The sequence below is a fragment of the Drosophila obscura genome, unplaced genomic scaffold, assembly GCF_018151105.1.
Source record: "Drosophila obscura isolate BZ-5 IFL unplaced genomic scaffold, ASM1815110v1 contig_17, whole genome shotgun sequence".
NCBI lineage: Eukaryota > Metazoa > Arthropoda > Insecta > Diptera > Drosophilidae > Drosophila > Drosophila obscura.
In genome coordinates, this window is record NW_024542757.1 from 1,217,254 (window position 1) to 1,238,598 (window position 21,345).

At 47.0% G+C, this 21,345-nt stretch overlaps 2 protein-coding genes across 2 annotated transcripts in view; both read right to left on the reverse strand.

Annotated features, from left to right (window-relative positions):
• Window positions 1–1,414: 1,414 nt before the first annotated feature.
• The window catches only part of LOC111080956, a 94,469-nt gene continuing 74,538 nt past the window's right edge, over window positions 1,415–21,345 (reverse strand). The window contains exons 2-3 of the mRNA XM_041592079.1: window positions 2,155–2,245; window positions 1,415–2,087 (exon numbers count right to left, since the gene is read on the reverse strand). Coding sequence (XP_041448013.1) covers window positions 1,508–2,077 — 570 coding nt within the window. The 5' untranslated portion in view covers window positions 2,078–2,087; window positions 2,155–2,245 and the 3' untranslated portion in view covers window positions 1,415–1,507. The remainder of the gene's footprint in view (window positions 2,088–2,154; window positions 2,246–21,345) is intronic.
• Window positions 3,066–4,099, reverse strand: LOC111080955 (trypsin beta). Its single transcript, XM_022376838.2, has one exon. The coding sequence runs from the start codon at window positions 4,058–4,060 to the stop codon at window positions 3,188–3,190; it is 873 nt and encodes a 290-aa protein (XP_022232530.2). The 5' UTR covers window positions 4,061–4,099; the 3' UTR covers window positions 3,066–3,187.

Here is a 21,345-nt window from a genome sequence, read left to right on the forward strand (position 1 = left end):
AGAAAAAAAGAGCATGGAGAGCATATTCTATTCTATTCTATCTATTGTTTGCCTTCATTTCTATGTACATATGTATTGCATTACGCCACAAACACAACGCAACAAATTATCATTTAGATAATACTTTTAGTGCCTTTCAGCATTTCCATTCGAGCTTTCCCACTCCCACTGCCACTCCCATTCTGACTGTGTCCCCCCGTCAGCGTTTCCCTCGCTTACCTTACGCACAGGAATGTTTTTGCATCTGCTTGGGATACCATACCCTTTGGCATGCAGGGAATATCTGGCAATGCTACTCGCATACCCCCCATTAGGGGTACACTTTTTTACAGGTAAGCGTGGCATTCTTTTCGCTTGCTAGTGCCCCATGTAAGTGGCGTGTGTGGAGTGTGTGGCATGTGGCAACATAATACGCGGAATAACAAAAGCGGCAAAGTGTGCAAAAGCTGTCTAGGGAGGGAATATATATAGATATAGATGTATGTATGTAGCACGGAGAGAAGTGCCACTCGTACGAGCTGCTTGGCAATGCAAATCTTCCTAATGCCTCGCTTTATGTCTTTGTTTTTGAGTTGCCTATCCTTTGAAGGAGCGACAGAAGAGGGAAGGGAATGGGGCTGGCGGTGCTGCTCCTTCTCCATCAAATTGATTAGTGGAGTCGGAGAAGGAGTTGCAGTGGCAGTGGCAGTGGCAGTTGCAGTTGCACCTCTCTGCAGTTGTTTCCCCACTATTTTTTGTTGGAATACAATTTTTTTTTTGCCCCGTAGCTAATTATTTGCATATTTCTTTTGCCTCTCGCCTCACGAACGATGGAGACGTGCTGCGCGATGACAACTCCATGGCCAGGGAGTTTGTGTCTCCTAATTTGAAAGGTTTTTCTTTTTCCTACTTACGCGTGCTCCTCTCTCTCTCTCTCTCTCTCTCTCGCTCTGTCTCTGTGTCTGTGCGTCAAAGACAAATGCAAATGTCAGCCGAGTGTTGGCAACTTTTTCATTTTGCAGGTGCAGGCCCCCGTGCCCCCTTGCACCCTTGCACCCGTACCACGTACCTGTCTTGGCTTCGTTTTCCCCAGTTGTCATTTTACGTTGCGCAAATGTCAAACTTATCGACGCTAAGCCACGTAGCCAGCAGCCCTAGGAGTCCCCTCTCTCCACCGCCCTCCACTCTCCCTCCCACCCTCTCTCTCTCTCTGTCTTACCTTGCCGCGTAGCATTCCAATGTTGCACGTTCAAATTAACTTTAATGAACTCAGTTTAGTTGCAAATGAGTTACAGAACTAGAAACACACACACCCACACCCACACACACACACACAGACACACCCCCCTTCTGAAGGGTTTTGTGCATGCAACGAATGTAGCATGGTGCATGGGGCACACTGCTAACAGTGGAAAATGCAATCTGCAACGTGGTCTAGAGTTTTCTTTTCTTCTTTTTGTATTTCTATTAATTCTTTTAAAAAATATAACAAACTGATGGCTGCTGGCTGCGGGCAGGTTGAACCCTTCTACAGCTTGGCCCGGAATGCCCTTATGGCCAAGTGAGTGATGCCAATGCTGCACACTTCGTACAGTCGCTCGCCGCAGCTGGCGTGCGCATTGGCCTTCAGGTAGTAGACGCCATCGCTGCCCAGCGCATACAGGAGGGCCATCAGCACGTGGCTGCCCATGGCATCGGTGTGCCTGGCGATGCAGAGCAGACACAACACGTTCAAGAATCCGATGGCCGTGCGCCACAAGATCACTTTGGGCATCCTGACCGCCAGGTAGCCGAATCCGCCCATGGACAGGCCAAACAGCAGCGCTCTGCGGCTGCCCATCGACGAGTGGTAGAACTGGGTGTTGATCAGCGTCACCTGGCCGACCTCCATGAGGGTGCGCGTGAGGCACAAGTGCGGGCTGTGGCAGTTCTGGGCGTGCCGCAGCGAGCCGATCAGTCCCAGGGTGCCATGCGTGTAGGCCAGTACGCAGGCGACGTAGCCAAAGGGCTGCACGAGGGGATCCAGCTTGCAGCAGCCGTACGCGCCAATGCCACAGAGCACGCCATTCAGGACACCAGACAGCAGTTTTCCACTCATCCTGTCAGCGGTAGAAGGCAGCCATCCGTAGGTTCCTTTTTTGATTAATTTGTTTCACAATATATTTATTTATTTACCTGTTTTGATGTACGATAATTCCATATGGAGTGCTGAGAGTTTTTGTGGCTGTTTTGGGGAGAGAGAGAATTGACAGCAAAGGAGAGAAAACTGTGTGGGAAATAAGGGAGAGGAGAGAGAAATAGATTTCGATGCTCGAAGCTTTGGCAAGTCGAATAATTCCCATGCCAGGTGGCGAAAACTTGTCTGGCGAACGATATTTTCCATGGCAATTTATGTGAAAAATTACATAATTCTTGCAGCTTTAATTCAGGGCTCTAGAAGGGAAATTTGTTGCCTGTTCCAGGCAGAAAAAAAATGAAGAACGGCTCTGCCACGCTCCTCCCTGCCTTTTGGGTGGAGGCTGTTTATTTTTTCTGTCGACAGTTATGCTTATTTATGGCCCTCGGGGATTGAGGATTGAGGAGCTGAGTTGAGTTGAGTTGAGTTCTCTTGCCTTTAGGCCCGTTTTGCAATTTTAAGCCGCGCCAATTTATTCGATTGCTGTGTGCCGATTAGCCGAGTATCGAGATTAGGGCGCAAATCCGCAAGTTGAAAGCCAATCCAATTTGGTGGCAAGCGGCGGTTCATTGAACCACACCACACCACACCACACACTCGACTCGACTCGACTCTGGGCTCTTTTTTGGGCTCTTGGCCAACAAATAAGCCAAACAGAAATTGAAATAACACCAGAGATAAACGACAGACGGGCAGATGGGCAGAGGGGCAGACAGACAGCAGGGCAGCAGCTGCCAAAAAAGTGTGAAAACCGCAGCAGCCAACTGACTAAATGACTAAATGACTCCTGCGACTGACAGGCTGGCTGAGGGCTGAGGGACTAACGAACTCTCTCCCACCCAGTGGTTTAGGCCTGGTCTGGTGTGTGTGTGCTGCGGTTTTGTGGCAACAAATGTGCGGCGAAATGTGTGTGTGGCAATTGATTTATTCAAATGAAATCACAGCAAGAAAAGCAAATGCTGGTGGTAAATGCGGTCGGCAGCAGGTAACTTAACTTATGCATCGAACACCCAAGACGAGCTTCGCTCCCGTTCACTGCACTCCACTCCAGCCGCCCAGTAGGGCGTTCCAGCCCCAGGCCCCCACCTGTGCATCGATCCAGCGGCGAAAGGCCGCCACACTGGTGTAGACGCCAGGGTAGTCCGGATTGGCACAGCCCAGGCCCCAGGACACGATACCGTACAGCGTCGCACGGCCGTCCTCCTGGAAGCCGACCAGCGGCCCCCCAGAGTCGCCCTGGCAGCTGTCGTGGCCGGCGCGGGCCGCGCAGAGCATGCCCTGGGTGATGGGCAGCACCCGGCGGTAGGCGAGACGGCACTGTCCGATGTCCACGTGGTCCACGTCCACGTAGCGCAGAATGGAGGCCACACCAGCGCCAGAGCCAGAGCCAGCATCGATCTGCTGCTCTGCGGCTGCTTCCTCGCTCTGGAAGCCCCAGCCGCTGACCAGAAGACGCGTTCCGGGTGTGGGCCGCTCCTGTGCGCTGGCCAGGGGCACCGCCTGCAGCTGCTCGGTGAAATTGAGCCTGGCATTGAGGATGAGCAGCGCCAGGTCGTTGTCGTGGCTCTGGGGATTGTAGCCGCCGTGGGGAATGATCTGCTGCAGGCTGAGCAAGTGGCCGCCAGTCGCGTGCTCGCTGGAGCCCACCCGCACGCTGTAGTCGAGGACGCTCCAGGGTTCCAGCGCCTCGAAGCAGTGGGCGGCCGTCAGCACAAAGTGATCCCCGATGACGGCGCCGCCGCAGATGTGCTGGCCATTCAGCTGCACGGAGGCCTGGTAGGGAAACTCCCCGATGGTGGACACCTGCATGCCGCCCACAATGCGTCCATCGGTGGCAGGAGTGCCAGCAGACGCCGCCCCAAGAAGCAGCGACAGCCCGAATGCAAATCCCAGCGAGTAGAACATTTCTCTGACTGATTGGGGACTCTGCCTCTTGGCTCTGGTTTTATACGAAACTTATCGGCGGCCAAAAGTCAACAGACCCACCAGCCCACCAGCCCACCAGCCGCGTAGCTTGCGAGTATTTGCAGTCTTATCGGGTGGAGGGGCAAACTGTTTGCTTATCCACGAAGGTGGCCAAGGTCTTCCTTATCTGGCTTTGACCCAATAACCTTCAGCCTGTCGTTCGACTGTCCCAATGGGTTCATGGAAAGTGGAGTGTGTCGTGTCTATATGCGGAAGTACATAAATAATAAATATAACTGAGCAAAGTCAGGTGATTCAATGCCACATACTGCCACAACTGCAGTGCAGCTGCAGCTAGCCACGAGGCACGCGGTAATCAGCTGCTTCGCTTCGATCTTGCAGTTTTTCTTGTTTCATTTCTTTGACTTTCTGTTAAAGAGAACGAGAGAAAAATAAAGCCCGAGAATTTGTTCATTTTTAATTTATTTTATTTTTTATCCTCCAGCGAAGGATCAGTCCATAGCAGAAACCAAACTAATGTTTATTTATTTCCGTATGCATTTTCTGTATGTTGCTCCCCTGAGAATTAGTCACTCCAGTAGTGAGGATAATTTGAATGTTTACGGTGAAGTCATTTGAATATTTTGAAGATGTTTCTGTTCTACTGAAAAGGTGCTCCATCCGATTGCCATACCTTCCTTCCATTAGCAGTAGAATATATATTATATGAGCATGTAAATGCAGCCACTTCCACATGGGAAAAGTGTACTAAATCTGTTGGGGGAAAAGCATTTTCCATTTGGCTTATCAGAAATGTGTTTGATTAAGTAAATGTAGCAGTACTTTCGTTTCGGGTAGTCTTCAGGTAGATGGCTGCATAGGGGGCAGAGGCAGAGAGGCAAAGCCAGAGACAAAGATCTCTGCCAGTCATAATTCGTTGGAGCTTACGAAAGGAGCAACACATCCAGCAGGACTTGCAGGGCCTCTCACAGCTCACAGCTCACAGCTCATTTGGTTTCAATGAATATGCGAGAGACATACGTGTGTGTGGGTGCATGTGTGTGTGCGTGTGTAATTTGCATAGCGTCTCTACTATTTCATTGTGAGATAAAACAACAGCAGCAAGAACTTATTAGTTTAGCCAAAAATGAATTGCATAAATAATTAAGGGAATAACAGTGGAAAGGGCAGGCTAGGCCAGGGCAGGGCAGGGATTGTGGCATGAATTTTGGGGGGGGAGCAGACAGACTCTGTTGCCAGGCATAAGATACATTTTACAGATTTGAAATTACATCTGTGCAGCTAAGAGGAGGGAGGGACTGGCAGGCAGGCACTGCCTGTGCGACTAATTGTTACATTTCTCTTCCCCTTCAGAGGGCAAACATTTCCACAATCGCACAGCTCGACCCCGAAAGATACAGGGGATGCAGATGCGGGAAAAGATGCAGATATTCGGTTTGCATTTGAACAAAATTCAATTTGCTGCTGCTGCTGCTGCTGATACATGTGGCAGGCAGGCAGGCAGCAGGAAGCTTCCTCCACCTCACTCCAACTCCAGTTGCATGCTAATTGGCCAAACAGAAAATTAATTAAACATGACAGCAGTTAATATACAGTACTACTCAGTCATGAATTATGCACAGCAGCAGCAGCAGCAGCAGCAGCAACAGCGGCAGAGGGGAAAAAAAGCAGGAAACAGAAAGTGGAATAATCGCTTTCCAGCATCGCATCTCATCGCAGTCGAAATTGCAATGCATCGCATATGCAGCAGAGCAGAGCAGAGCAGCGCAGAGCAGGAAAATGCAGCATTCTGTTGCCACAACGATTTATGCTAAAGGATGATCAATATGCGTTGTCAATAGCCGGAGCATGTAAAATATGTGGCACACATCCCCCACTCACCACTCACCACTCCCCCCTCCATCCGCGCGGAACACTGTGAAGGATTGACAGGCGACAGCTGTCGATAATGAAATGCGAATGAAACGCCAACGCCAAAGCCAACGCCAAAGCATGACAATGAGTCGAGTTTCTATCTCTCCGGTTGTTCGAAGATTTGAAACAGAAAAAAGTAATCATAAATTAAAGGAGTGCCCCGGAGGGCCTCTTCTGCCGATATTTTGGCCCCATTTACACCCCCCCACATTTGACTCCTTTTATTGGAGTGGTTTCTATTCGAGATTTCTTTTTCTCGAAGATGAAAGTACTTGCGATTCCCAGAAGCAAGTAATCTGCAGCCTCTCCATTATATATTTTCTTTACAGACTCTTTTCCACATAAGAAAAGCTTAGCTGCCCCACCTCATTTGTGGCATGCGTGCGCGACATTTGTGCGGCAGTTAATTGCGTGTAATTGGTAGACATCTCTCAGCCAAAAGGCAAAACTCTTCGCGTCACATAACTCGTCCACAAAAAGAATAAATCTTTCAAGTGGGTTCCCAAACAGCGGTTAAGGGGCTGCGCGGAAGGGGAGGGTTAATTGCAGGGCAAAGAACATCAATTACGACCAAAAAAGGGAAGAGAGCGCCTGCCACAAAACACTCTCTTGCCTCCCTCTCTCTCACCGACTCTCCCACTCTGACCCATAAATTATGCAGTCAATTTTTTTGACTTTATTATAAAATGCGTGTTTATTATGCCATAAAATGGAGCAGGCAACGGGAAGCACGGGTGCACGAAATGGAGTGAGAAAAAGTGTTGAAAAGCGCGGTAGAGTGTCAGTATTAAGCGTGAAATTAATTACAAACGCTTACTTAAGTTAAATATTTGAGCGAAGCTTTAGCGTGCGACAGCTCGCAAAAGGAAGCCCGCCGCCACCAGGAGCAGCCAAGCAGCCAAGCAGCCAAGGAAGAAGCTACCCACAAGAACTCAAGGGGTAGCATGAAGTGGGGTGGTTCTGGACAGCCAGCCAGCCCCTTTCCGCCGCCCCACACTGGCAGTAAGACGAGCCACTTTGTCAGGCCAAAAAACACGATGCCATGCCACTACACACTGCTACTCCCCCCAGTCAAGTCCCTGCCTCAAGTCAACTTCAGTTTACTTCGCTCCAAAAAATATACTACAAAAATTTATTTTTCCTTGCCTCAGGGTTGGGTGTGGTGTAAGGGGGGGGGGGCGTTTGTTGTTGCTGGCTTTAAGCGCAAGTTGAACATTTCATTTGTCATGCTTTTTTTCCGGGCTTACCTGCGAAGATGCAGAGTTTTCCCTTCGGACTCCAGCTCCAGCTCCTCCTCCCTCCGCACACGCATATGTTGCGGCGCCACAGTTTTTGAGTGATTGCTGCGACATCGTTGCCGCCCCGCCGCCAAAAAGAAATGCTAAAAAATGTCTGCCCAGCACCCAGCACTGCCCCCCTCTCTGCGCCAACGGTAAAGTGTTGCAAATAGCTTTTTTGCGTTTCTGAATAATTTATAAGATGTGTTTACCCATGAAAGCCAGTGACTGAGTGCCGCTGGAAAGGTGGAAACACGATAATTTACTTAGGAGTGGCACACAGGGAGGGGCACGGAGCGGCGGCTTTGAGAAATTAATGCCAAAGATTTGACTGGACATTGGACATGGGGACATGGGACATTGGAGGAGTTCTGCAGAAGGATGGGGATGGGATCCTCTTTCAGGGTTATCAAAAGAGACTCTGCGGCAGAAGAGACTTGCGAGGGGTGTGGCACGAAGTTGCAGAGGACTCTAGGGAGTGCAGGAGGTCTCTGCCAGAGAACTGCCCTTCAAAAATGTTGTCATAAAATCTGCCAGAAAGTTACCTTTGGATTTGTCAGCTAATTCTTAGGGAGAGAGTGACTCCTCTCTGCGTCTCTCTCTCTCTTTCTCTCTCTCTCGTTTTCTGTGTGGCTTTGGCCATTTGCTAATTGTGGCTCATTATCTGCTAAATGTTGGCAAATTTATGTGACGCACGCAGATGGGGCACCAACTGATTTGATTACCCGTACGTGGGGTACATCCGGAGTGTGGGGCGCCACAGCCGTAAAACGGTGATGGGGGGGCGCTGCACCTGAGCAAAAGAGAGAGAGAGAAGGGGAGAGGGAGGGAAACTCATAAAACATGTAAAATGCTTCATACACACGAAAAAAGGAAAGCCACGCCCACACATGCCACACTGCCTCATGCCTGCTGCCTCCGTCTGCTGCCATTGCTTTTTACGGCTGGAAAAACCTCATTAAAAATTCGTATAGCGTTCTATTAAATGTTCATGTTTTGCATAAAAATAATGTTTCCTGAACAAAAACAAAAAAAAAAGAACAGAACAGAACAAAAGGAGCCAAAAGGCAGCTGCCGGGCAGATGTAGAGTGAAGGGTCCTGGGTGTGCAGGAGGGTGTGCCATGTGTGTGTGTGTGTGTTTTGTTGCGGTCTGTAAATCCAATTGATTGTATGATGTTGGAGCATTTTAATTAACTTGAAATTTCTAATGAACTGTGAACTTTTTCATATTGAAATGTATTTAATGTGGAAACGCAGCCAAATAATGAATGTTGAATGAATAATGCTGCTGGTTGAATCTTGAATGCACGCCCAAAAGGATGCCATTGGCTTGCTAGCAGAACTCTCCTTCGAAAAAGTATTCTCTGCCCCCAAAATGTATCTTTTCGTTTAGGTAATCAAAACGTATCATTTGTCCAAGGGATAAACTGCAGCATAAATATTGATAAATCGAATCAACAAAAGCCACAAAAATAGGCAACAAATTGAAGCACTCTTCTGGCTGTGCTGCTGCTGCTGCAAGCAGGAAATGCCATTGAAAATCACGTAAAACAGATACAAAGATACATAAGTTAGTGGTGAATGGGAGGAGTGCTATGGGGGGGGGCGTGGTTGATATCTGCTGTGGAAAGCATAAAATTTCATTTCAATGCTTATCATATTTTTGTGTGGCACGGAATTCTTTTCGTGCTGCTGCCGCTGCTGCTGCTGGACCCTCTCCCGTGACGTGGCCAGAGCGCATACAAATGCAAACCGGAAATGACATGAGGGATAAATCAGGAAATTGCTAAACATCAAATAAAGCTGATAGCCTGATATTGTCAATGGGGAGGATATGCTATACAGGAGACAGCATACAGGACAGGGGGAGGGGGGCTGCTTGCCTTCCTTCGCTGCTTCTGCTGCTGCTGCTTCGATGGCTTCGATGTCAACAATTCAAAATCATTGCAATGATGACGAGGCAAACAGCTGTGGCGGCGGTTGCAACCAAAAATTCAATTTTGCAATATGACATCCGGCAACACACACACACACACACACACACACACAGGCACGTACGTACACAGGCAACACACGTAGACGGAACGGCATAGACGGCATAGAACAGAACGGAACGGGGCGTATACATAACGCCGCAACGCACGAGTCCCCACAGGCAGGCGGCGGCCATCCATCCCCCCTCCCCCAAAGCGATTGACGTTCTGGCATTGTTCGTTCATGCTACTGGTACGAGAGTTCGAGAGTATTACTGGTGGCTGCGGCAACAGCTACTGCCCCACGCTGCACAGTTTCGGCAGCGCAAACAAAGTCCGAGAGTCCCAGCTTTTGTGGTGCCAAAAATCCATCCAGAGACCCTCGATTGCTGGGGCTAATTATGGCAAGGGAAATATTGGATTTCACAGAAAAGAAACACACACACGAGAAAGAAACAGAGACAGAGAGGTATTCAATGTGCTCTCTTTGGCAGGGCATATCGCAGGGGGTATCGCAAGAATGTGGCCAACGAATCGGAGGAGCAAGGATCGCCTCACTTTCTTGTCTAGTTGCCATAGGAAAGGATCCTTTCGATGGGGTTTCCTCGAATTTAACTTTGCTATTTTCCCAATTTGCCATCCATTTGCTTACATTTATCAATGTTAAAGATGTACTCTCCCCACCCACCCCCCCCTATTCAATATTCTGCTAACACTTTCCGTTTAGAGCAGTGCCACCCCCTGCTCCACGCCCCCCTGCAAACCACGCACCCTTCCTGAAAAGCGAACAACTCTCGTTACAAAAAAAAAAACAAAAAACAAAAATGTAAATGGCACTCGGGCTGTGGCGGCGTTTTGGCAAAACTTCAAGTGGAGCAGAGCCCCAAAAACTACTAGTAGGCATGCTTTCCACACCCCCTCCCCCCCCACTCAAAGGAAAATTGTGGACAAGGCAGAGGGGGTGGCAGAGGCGGGGAAGTGTGGGCGTTGGAAAATTGTGCGAGTAAGCAGCGCAAATTTAATTACACTTAATTAAGTGCAAAAAATGTCTAAAATGATGTTAAAATGTGCTTCAAAATGGTTTTTCGGTTTTTTGTGTATGTGTATGTAACTGTGAATCTGTATAAGTGTGTGTGTGTGTGTGTGTGAGTGGGACAAAGGCCTTGCAGCGTGTGTGTGTGTTTGGAGAGTACCAGTAAATGTAGTTTGCATTTATTAGAACATTTTTGCGGTGGAGCCATAAAAATGCTTTGTTGTACATTAACTTTATTTTAGCGGTAGAAGCAGAAATGGGAAAGTTGTAGGCGAAGCGAGAGAGAGAACGAGATAGAGAGCGCGATAGAGAAAGGGAAGAGTGGAGAGAGGAAGGGAAAACTGGGGAGTGTGCAAGAGAGTTCATTAAATTAGCACTGATGTTCTAGGCATAACATAATGAATGCTCGATACATTCGATAGCTAACTTAATTCCACTAATAAACATTTACGATAATCGATATTAAACGATAATTTCGATTCGAAATGATCGATTCGATACATTCATGAAACTTTTTCTTTCTAACTAATGTGAATATTGCAATGACTAATTTGGATAATCCGATAACTGTAATCGATATAAAATTTCGTTAAATTATTTATTTATTTGAACCATTTAATTTTAATTTCCAGATACTTTTTCACACAAATAATTATAATCGTTTCGGTGACAAGTTCCGCATGCAAGTTAAATTCCATTTACTGCTGCTGGACTGCCATTTCATTAAAAACTCTTGGTGCGCCCCAAATTATAAGCGAAAAACGATGGAAAATGCAATTTGAGAGCACCTTAAATGTCCAGCCATTAAAGAGAATTCAATTGAGCAGCAAACAGGATGTGGAATTTGTAATAATTTGTAATCTCTCCTTTCCCGGTAGAGTAAAATTATGCTCTAATTGTAAATTTCATTATCTGCCCAATGGTAGAGAGAGGTCAGAGTGCAGAGTCTGTGCAGAGATCATGGGAAACGCAAAGGTTGTGCGGTGACTATTTCCCTTTGGCCTGGTAAGAGTACCGAGTAAATACGTTTGTGGCAGCATCAGCATCGCCTGCTCTGCCTCTCTGGCTCTGGCTCTGGATTGCCTCTTGCCTTGGCCTCCTGCAGGCGGACATTAGGCGGCTTGCCCCAAACAATAAGAGGCATTAAACATTTTTTATTGTTTGCCATGGCGGTGGCTTTATGACTTATTTCGCTTGAGTCTTCAGTCTTCAGCCTCTTAGCCATCTCGACAAGACCCCCACCCCAACCCTCTATTACACATAATTTCTGCCCGCTCCAAGTGGAATTTGCAGCACTCTCTACTTTGAGGAGTTCAAGGGGTGTATTGGGATGGATTACAGGAAGGAAGTAGGTTTTTGTCATTATTTGTGCTCAAAGATATTGAACTCTGCTCTGGGACGCTTTCATATGAGTGGTTTTAGCTCGGAATTTCCTTAGTTTTTTGCCCCACTTATTCCACGCAGATTGATTCCTTGGATACTTGCCACTTAGAGGGTACCTAACAGTTGTTAGGTGCCACTCCATCGTTTATTCTTGTTTTTTCGCTCTTATTTATGCCTCGTTGTCCGTTCTCCGTTCTCCGGGCGTTGTTGTCGCCGTCGGTTGTTGGTTATTTGGGAAGATGATTTTGTTGTTGGGTTTAGCGCGTTGACAGCATGTGGCTGGAACGGCGGCTACTTAGCATCCATCGTGGGCGCAGGATGCTGGGTGGTGGCTGTATCCTTATTATCCATCCGCCCTGTTGTTGCCATTGGCACTGCTCTTGGCCGACGAACACTGTGTTGGTATAAGCCGCTTTTAGCCTCAGCTCCGACAATCCGCGTCTGCTGCTACTTATTTTGATTAAATTTACATAATTTTCGGTACCCCACCCCCACGCACACACACAGTCCGTTTGTGTAGTATTCGTACAGTGCGAGTATTTTCCGGCATTTTTTTTTTTATATTTATTTCCTCTGGAGTTTCTCCTTTTTCTTTTTTTTTCTCTCTCTCTCTCCATTCGGCTGTTTATTGCTGCTGCTTCTCTCTCTTCTCTCCTCTCGTTGACCCATTAATGCATTTCCTTCTGTGATATTTGTGTTCAATCTTTCTGTTAACTCAATTGCCAATATCGTGTGCAAATATTTCAACAGCTTTCCACCAAGCCACCCAGCCACCCAGCCACCCACACTCCCGTCAAAAAAGAGATGAGATTTGATAACTATTTCCATGGGAAAGTCAATGCCACGCCCTCGTACTGCGGGCGTAGTATAATTTGCGCTTTGTTCGACTGTCAACACTTTTAACCCATTTCCCGTGCCATTGGCTGTACATTTGAGCTATGCAGAGGCTGGGATTGGCTTCCCAGCAGTACAGTGAGGATTAGCTATGGCTGACTTTGGCTGTGATTTGTGCGGATTTGGCTTGGGTTCATTCTCCCTTCGATGGGGGGCTTTCTACATCTGTTGTGGGCAGGATCGGGGCACTATTTCATTTATTTCTTATAGAAAGCTGAGCTCAGCTTTCTGGCTTTTTGCACTGCTGTAGTATTCAGTTGGGAACAACCGGCTCTCTTTTTATTCTTCTCTCTCTCATATATAGGGTTTTTCTTGTGACTGCGATGCTTCGTTACGCCTGCGGTGCCGTGGCCCTCTGCTTGTTGAAATAATATTTGCGATCATAATGGATTTTGCCAATTTGAATATTATTACACACACACACACACACACACACGAACATAAAGAGACACGCACACACACACACACAAGTAGCATACATACAGCAGTCAAATTTTTGCGTTCATTCCAAAGTTGGCAAACAATTTTCTTAAGTAGCGAACGCTTTCGGGTATATTTTAGATTTCTGCATACATTCTAGCTTCCACACCCATCCGCCGCCCATAGCCCCGCTGTTATGCAGATGAGCAGAAGCAGCAAGGAGTAGTACGAACTTTGTAGCAACTTCATTTGCAGCACGCTGCATGGGAAATTGTTAAAAATTGGACAAGTATTGCCACGAGTGGTGAAAGAAAGTAGTTGGGAGCGGCGGCGTAGGCGGGTATAATGAAGTGCGTTTCTGCCGAAAGTTGAATTGGAAAAGGGATTGGTGTGGGAGTAGGTGTAGGAGCAGGAGCAGGAGCAGGAGCAGGGGAGGAGCAGCTGGTGATGCTGCTGCTGCTGCTTGCACACACAATAATAATAATAATGCCGATGGGCAAACATTGTGTGTGTGGTGGCATATTAGCTGTTGAGTTGGCCATCAACCAACGAGTAGGAATCCAGCCAAACAGCCAACAAGCCAACAAACCAACAAGCAACAATCCACAACCAACAACTAGCAGCGGGGAGGAGGAGAGCAGCAGCAGCAGCAGCAGCAGCCAAATGCAAACATCGGAGCACATTATCATTGCCGGGCAAATGACGTACAGAGATTAAATATTTGCGAGAGACTCCCTCTGTCTGCGGCATGGCATGGTGGAGCATTGGAGGAGCATGCAGCATGAAGCAGGGTGTATCATCTGTAGCCATTGCGCATACGACATGTAGCCCTTGCTCAAATATTAAAAAATAAGCACAAGGCAGGCTGGGGCACCCCCTCTCTCTCTCTCTCTTCCTGGCTGGCAACTCTGCCACATAATATTTACTGGCGCTTCATGCATCTATTTCCCTGCCCCAAGGCATACCCCTCCCTGTACCCGCTACCCTCTGCCCACTGCCTGGGCACAGCCAGCAAACATTGTTGACAGCCAGCAAAAGTAATAAAACTTTAGGCGTTGACTCTGCCGCCCCCCCCTCACCACCCTTCCAGCCCAAAACAGACTGACTGAATGAGTGATGGAGTGACTGACAAAGTGACTGACGGACCGAGTGAATGTTGCGCATCTCTGGGCAACGGAATGCCATTTGTGACCTTCAAAGGTTCCAAATATATCAAAGTTCTCTCTGGCTGTCTCTCCCTCTGCTTGACTATATTTATACTTCATTCGGTTGGCAAAGCAACATGGTGAGAATATACAAGATATTTCGACTAAAAGATACCGACGGCAAGCGTAAACTTCATTCTGAATGTAATAATTACCCGATTGATATGATTCTCGGTGCATTTTCTTGCCTAAGCAAGAGATTTCAGAGATGTTGCAACCTCCACTGTGGCTCCTCCTCCTCCTCTGTGGATTATGATGTACTCCCTGGCGACACAACATGCCCTGCTGTACGCCTTTGCTACCCTGTACAAATATTAATGAGTTGAACTGAAATTTCGATGAGGCTCCGTGTCCTTTGCCTAATCAAAGCTACGATTCCAGAAACCCTTTACAGGTTGAGGTTCATTATAGAACAAGAATTCCCCACTACCCCACCATCCCACCCCACTCCCCCGCCATGACGAACCGGAAACGCGGAAATATAATGCAGAAATTGACGTAAATAAAGTCGAGAAAAAAGAAAGCGAAATTTTCAAGCCAAATCTGTTGAAACAGAGTGGTTAAGGGAAGGGTGGGGGGGTGGGTGGGGGGGCACTGCGAAAATGGACATGCTATGCATGCTGAAGTTCTGTCGCATTTATTACGCCCCGCACCACCCCTGCCCCTTAGCCACAGCACAGCCCCCTTTCGATATGCGATATGCGTGTGCGGGCGATCGAAGAATGTGGGTAGAATGAAGGAGCAGGAAGGAGGAGTGAGATGTGACTGTGACTGTGGGAGAGAAATCTATACATACATTCGAATTTATATATCTCCTACTGCCGTTTGTCGTTGCGTATTGGTACGTGCCGAATGGCAACTGGCAAAAACTTTTTTAATTTAAAAAATTTTTGTTCTCCGACTGCGACGGAGACGGAGACTGAGACTGGAGAGACGACGACAACGACAACGATATGGGGAATGTTGGCATGGATCGACCGTAGCGTAGCGTAGCGCATGCGTTGCATTTGATACGTCCAAAACCAAAAAAAAAAAACAACAAAAAACGTGAATAAAAAATAAGACAAGAAAGGGGAAAAGGGGAAAAGGGAAACACACAGAAAGAACAAAAACCAAAGTCGGCGCTAAAAAATGCGTGCCGCCGCGAGCTGTAAAGTTAATTTACAAACGAAACATTCGAACTTTGGGGTTCGCTTCGGTTCGGGGCGGTGGGGTGGGGTGGGGTGGCCCAGGGGGCGTGGGTTCGGGTTCGGTATTGTGCATGGGGGAGGGGGGTGGGGGTGGTATGTGGTCTGGCAGTTACGGACAGCAACCGCAGAAGCGACGGCTGCGGCATAATAAATGCGAAACATAACTCTGATTCTGCGAATCCTGAATGGCTGTACTGTGCTGTCCTGTGCTGTCCTGTCCCAAGTTGTGGTATGTGACCCCACTCGCAAGGGGAGACACCTTGGTTTCCTGCCTGAAAATATATCTAAAATAATATCCATTCGAATCCCATTTCTGTGGCTATTCGCCCCACTGTGCCCCACTGTGCATTGCGTGTGTGAGGGAGGGGGGACATCGACGGCAAATGTTATTGAAAAGAGCTTCTCATATTTCAAAGGGACAATCACGCGTATGACAGCCGCGAGCTGTCAGTGCTGTCCTGTCCTGTCCTCTCCTGTCCGGCATCCCCCGCATACCCTTCCATCATCTACTCTCTCCCTCTCTGCTGCCCTGCTGCAGGGCCTGCTGGCGTTTTTATTATTATAAGCCATGCTGTGCATATTATATTACCCCACAAAAACTGTTAGCACATGCTTTGGGGGCATGGCATGCAAGGCGGCCACCAGGGATGGCTGTGGGTATATGGCTGTGGCTGTGGCCCAATTGTCACTTATAAATTGACATTTAAAATGTTTTGGTTCTTTTTTGGGTTTGCAGATTGGGCATGGGGAGGACTAGATGGAGGGATAAATTCCAATGCGAAAACGGGACTCGTCTGGGGTTCGATTCCATTCGATAGAGTGGAGAAAAGTGTCTCGGAAATGTGACAAAAATGAACAGAAGGAATGGCCAAGGCCCAACCCGTTCCCCGTAGAACAGTTTAAGGCTCTCTCTCTCTCTTTCGAACGATGATTGGCAATGGGAAATTGGCATGTAAATTGGGCTCATTAATCATACGCACGGTGCGACCGAGCATCGGTATTTGTGCTTTATTTGCCAGGGATTTAATATCATTAAACAATGGAAAAACACGCATAAAACACTACTGCCCGTGTCCGGGTCCGGGTCCGTGTACGTGTACGTGACTTTCGCACTTCAATTATTTATAATTGCATAATGTTTACTCAGTTAAATGCGCTACTCTCTGCGGCACTCTGCGGTTCGTTCTGTGTTTTATTTTAATTGAAACTTTTAATTGCATTTATTTTCAACAAAAACAAATTACAAAAACTGCCTGCAAAAAAAAAAAAAAAAACAAAAAAATTATGCGAAAATCGTAGAATCAAACGGAGAATATTCTCCATTGAAACTGCCCCTGCGTATGGCAATTAAGGACACAACAAAGAGAGATATCATTCTCGACACAATGTCCAAGGATAAACACTTGCAACCGCTTGCTGCAACTGCTGCTGCTGCTGGTGCTGCTGCAGCTGCAATTTGATTGTGCAACAATTTGCTGGCCAAAGGATAAAAGGGAGAAAAGAACTTTGCTGTGGAAACTGTTGCATAATGAAACAATATTTACCTTCGTTAGCACTCGAAATAGTTTTCAATTTTCTTATGCAGCCAGCCAGCCAGCCAGCTGCAGCCAACACCCCCCCACCCACCACCCACCAACTGCCATTCAGCTCTGACTTTGCGCCTTTCAGTCGTTCTGTTCTGCTCTGCCTTGTGCCTCCTGTCTCCTGTCATTGAAGCCAACGAACCATGTGGCTGGCAAAATATTCAACTTAAACTTAAATTTTAACTAAATTTGCGCAGCGGCAAAGAAAAATGTTTTACCGACCAAGAAAAAAAAAGAAAGAAAAGGGACGAAGAAGAAGAAACCCCCGAAGCGAAAATATGGCAAAACTATATGCAAATGATGGCAGAAGCCAAAGGCAGGCCAGGCCAGGCCAAAAGTATTCCGTAGCAGCGGCAGCATCAACCACGGGCGGCAGCAGCAGCGGCAGCAGCACTGCCAGCAGAAGCCACTCACCCAAGTTGGCAGTCAAATTTCCTTAACAAGCTTTTGGCCTAATCAAATAGCAACCCGACAAACCCTTTCTGGCCGAGCTGCGCTGCTGCTGCTGCTGCCACTGCCCGCCCCCCAGACATCTTTGTCTTTTTGCTAAAGACGCTTGACAGCCAATTGTCTTATGTGGCATGCAAATTTTTTACATGCACACACACACACACACACACACAGACACAGACATTCTCTGTCCCTGTGTCTGCCAAGAAAATTGGGAAAAATTAAAACTATAAACTATCTTTTCAAATGGAGAAAGCGGATGGTGCGGGGGGCACGGGGAATGGCTGCTTCGGTCCTGCCATTGTCGTTGGGTTATTGCCTTTATAATGGAGACAGGACGGGCCTGGGTCGGGTCGGGATGCCTATGCATATGCATAAGTGGCCAAGATACTTTGACACAATCTCGTTCAAACATTTGAGTTTCGTGCTGCTGCCTTGGTGCCCAGCAGAATGTGCGGTTTGCCCCTTGGAGGGGCAGCAGAATACTACATGTACGAGCAAGCACATATTTCCATTAATTCCAGTGTGGAATTCTGAACTTTAAGTTCTTAAATAGTATTAAATATAATATACCCAACGAGTGAGTGTTGCAGACTGACAACCGATGTTAAAACTTTAATTCGGAGTAATCCCACATGGGCATTAGCATATTTCGAGAGTTTTTCCAAGCTGCAGAAACTCAATGTTCGGATAATAGTATTCTTGCAATTTTCGGAGTACGTAACATATTTTCCATTGCATTTTTCCGTAATCATTTTTCGGAATAACATTGAGTATCATTTTTTCGGAGTACAATTTTGGGGATTAATGTTTTATTTATATTTTTCGGAGTTTTAATTTTTGGTGAACAATTTTTCGGAGCTCTTCTTTTTCAGAGCGAAGCCCAAACTCAAACGAATTAAAAATTTTAATTCTGAACTAAGTCTAAATAGCTATAAATAAGACTGACAACCGATGTTAAAACTTTAGTTCGGAGTAATCTCACTCGAGCATTAACATATTTCGAGTGCTTCAGAAACTCAATGTTCGGATTATAGCATTCTTGCAATTTTCGGAGTACGTAACATATTTTCCATTGAATTTTTCCGTAATCATTTTTCGGAATAACATGGGTATTATTTTTTCGGAGTACAATTTTGGGGACTAATATTTTATTTATATTTTCGGAGTTCTAATTTTGGTGTACAGTTTTTGGAGCTCTTCTTTTCAGAGCAAAACCCAACCTCAAACGATTTTCAAAGTTTTTTTTTTAGTTTATTTGCGCTCAGTGCACTTGCCGTTCCGTAAATACCCAATTTATAGTTTTCGGAGTAACTATTTTGGCACCACCCCACCCCCACCCGCCCGCCAATCCTTTGAACTATAACCAAGGGGTGGGCTGGGGGGAGGGCATCACGAAAAGTTTAATTTTCAATATCATTCTTGCCATGTTTCAACAACTACGCGCCAAAGATGGAAACTGTTTTGTCAAAGTTGTCGTCAGATCGTCATCTCCGGCAGCGTCATCGTCAAAGTCATCGCCATCTCGACATTTCGCCATTTCGCCACTGCCACCGAGGGCGGTGCATGCAACATGCATGTAAGAGTGCGAGTACGAGTACACATTCCCAAATTACGTATTGCTTGTAAAAGGCAAAAAGTTTCTCATAACTTTTCATAAGTTACGCTTATTTATACGAGACCACAATTTTGTACTTTGCATTTTCTTTATTTCGTTCAACATTTCAGCAGTGCTGCAGCTCCCCACTCCCCACTACCCACTCCTTTTGGCAATTCCATCCATCCTCCTTTCGTTCCTTTTTTTGCACTCTCCCTCTGGTATTTTTTTTTTTGTTTGGCGGCTAGGAGAAGGAAATTGAAACTTTGCTACTATTTTGCATAATTTTCTTATGCAGAGAGGAATCATCCGCTGCACTCCCCACTCCCCACTCCTACTCTACTCCACTCGTCTCTTCTGCACAGAGCGGGGAGTGCATACAATTGAAGTTGTGGCAGAGACATAGGGAGAGGGGCAGGGACAGGGCCTGGGCCAGAGAAAGAGAGAGAGAAGCAAGAAAGATGTTGACGCCTTGCCAAGAGGAAATGTCGCTGCGGTGTGTGTGTGTGTGTGTGTGTGTGTGGCAAAGCCAACTAAATTTAGTATTTACTTACCACATCCTTGGCGGGCGCATCTCTACTCTGTTGCTCTGCCTCAATGCCATCGGGCATTTGCATATGCACAGAGAGCAGAGAGCGCACACAGAGCAGTGCTAGGAACCTTTGGATTTCCTTGCCTGCTTGCCTGCTGCCACATTCTTTTGGTCATTGCCGTAGCCAAATGTGGCCGCCACTTGCAAGCAGGCGGCAGGCATCTCTCCTGGTAATTACATTGCTCTGGTATTTCCTTGGCCGGCTCTAAGCGGCTGTAAACTATTTGCAGACCAGACCGCACAGCACAGCACAGAAAGTGTCGCTGATGCACTGCCAAAAATGCACTCACCCAGATGACTTACTGTCTCCGTTCGAGCTACTGCCACCCCTTTGCCTCTCTCTCTATTGTTTTTTTTTTCTGGCGAAGACAAATGGCTGGGAAAAAGAAATCTTCTCTGGACATGAATTAATTGCAAGCTCAAGGCGCTAGAGAATCTGCTTACAAATCAGTGCTCATAAGTCAATATGCCAAAAGCCAAAAATGCCGAAAAATATTTGCCAGACGACGATAAAGTATTTATAGAGGGCTTCTCCACTTGCCTCATGCCTCCTGCCCGTCTCTCCCTTTCCCTTGCCCTTGCCCCTTGTCCGCGTTTCTGGCCTGTGCTCTGGAATTAATTGAAAGGCTTTTTGTTTGTTTGTTGTGTGTCGATGCTACGTTTTCGTAGTGATAAATTAATGTGTCGATTGTGTGTCGAGGATTAAAAGTAAGCCCCCCCCCCACCAGTGGCTGCCCCCCATTGCCCTGCCCATCCTCGTTTTTTTATTTCTCTGGGAATATGTTTTAGTGAGCTCGGATTATGCACATGTTTACAGGGTTTTACTTAGTTATTTATTATTATTTCAGTGGGCCCTCGGACTCGAACTCGGACTCGGACTCAGACTCGTACTCTGCCTCCGCCTCCGATTCGTTCTCTGGCAGGTTTATTAGCCATGCAGTTTGAATTATTAATGATAAATCTGTTGTTGTTTTTTTTGTTGTTTTTTCGTTGTTCTGTTGGTTACACAGAATTACTGCCAAAACATTCCGAAATGTATAGGCAATGTTCCTCTCTCTCAGGAATGTACGAGTCCAGCCAGCACGGAGACCCGAGGCCGAGCAGTTGATTTCTAACAGATTTGATGTGAATGTGAGGTGAGGTGAGTCGGAAAGGAAAACATTTTTGTGAGTTCCAGAAGGTGGCAGCAATGCACATGCCCCACAATAGCAACAACTACAACAACTCCACACTAATCACATTTCCCCCAAAAACCGAACGGGGCGGAAGCTGTTCGTTTTTGTTTTTGCTCCTGTCGTGTGTGTGTGTGTGTGTTTGTGTGTTTCCTGGCAACAAATTAAATAATTGGCATGACAACATCATGACAATGCAATTCACAGGCGTACATACTCTATATATATATATATATATATACAGATATATAGTTTAAGGCGTGGCGAATAGAAATGTGAAGTGGCGTCTCCTCCCCTACGCCCAGCAGCAGCATTTCGGAGCACTCGATGGCCACTCGACAACAATTTCATTAGACGTGAAGCTGTGTGTTGGCCCCCGCCCCTCACCACATGTCCAATGTCCCATGTCGTTGTCAATGTCTGTAGCCGTGTCCCGTAGTCCGTGTCGGAGTCTGAGACCAAGACACGGGTCCATGTCCATGTCCATGTCCCTGTCCCTGTCCGAGTAAGAGTCCCAGTCATTGTCGTCAGTCAGCGTCTGTGTCTTGCCTGTGTGTGTGTGTGTGTGTGTCATCGAGAG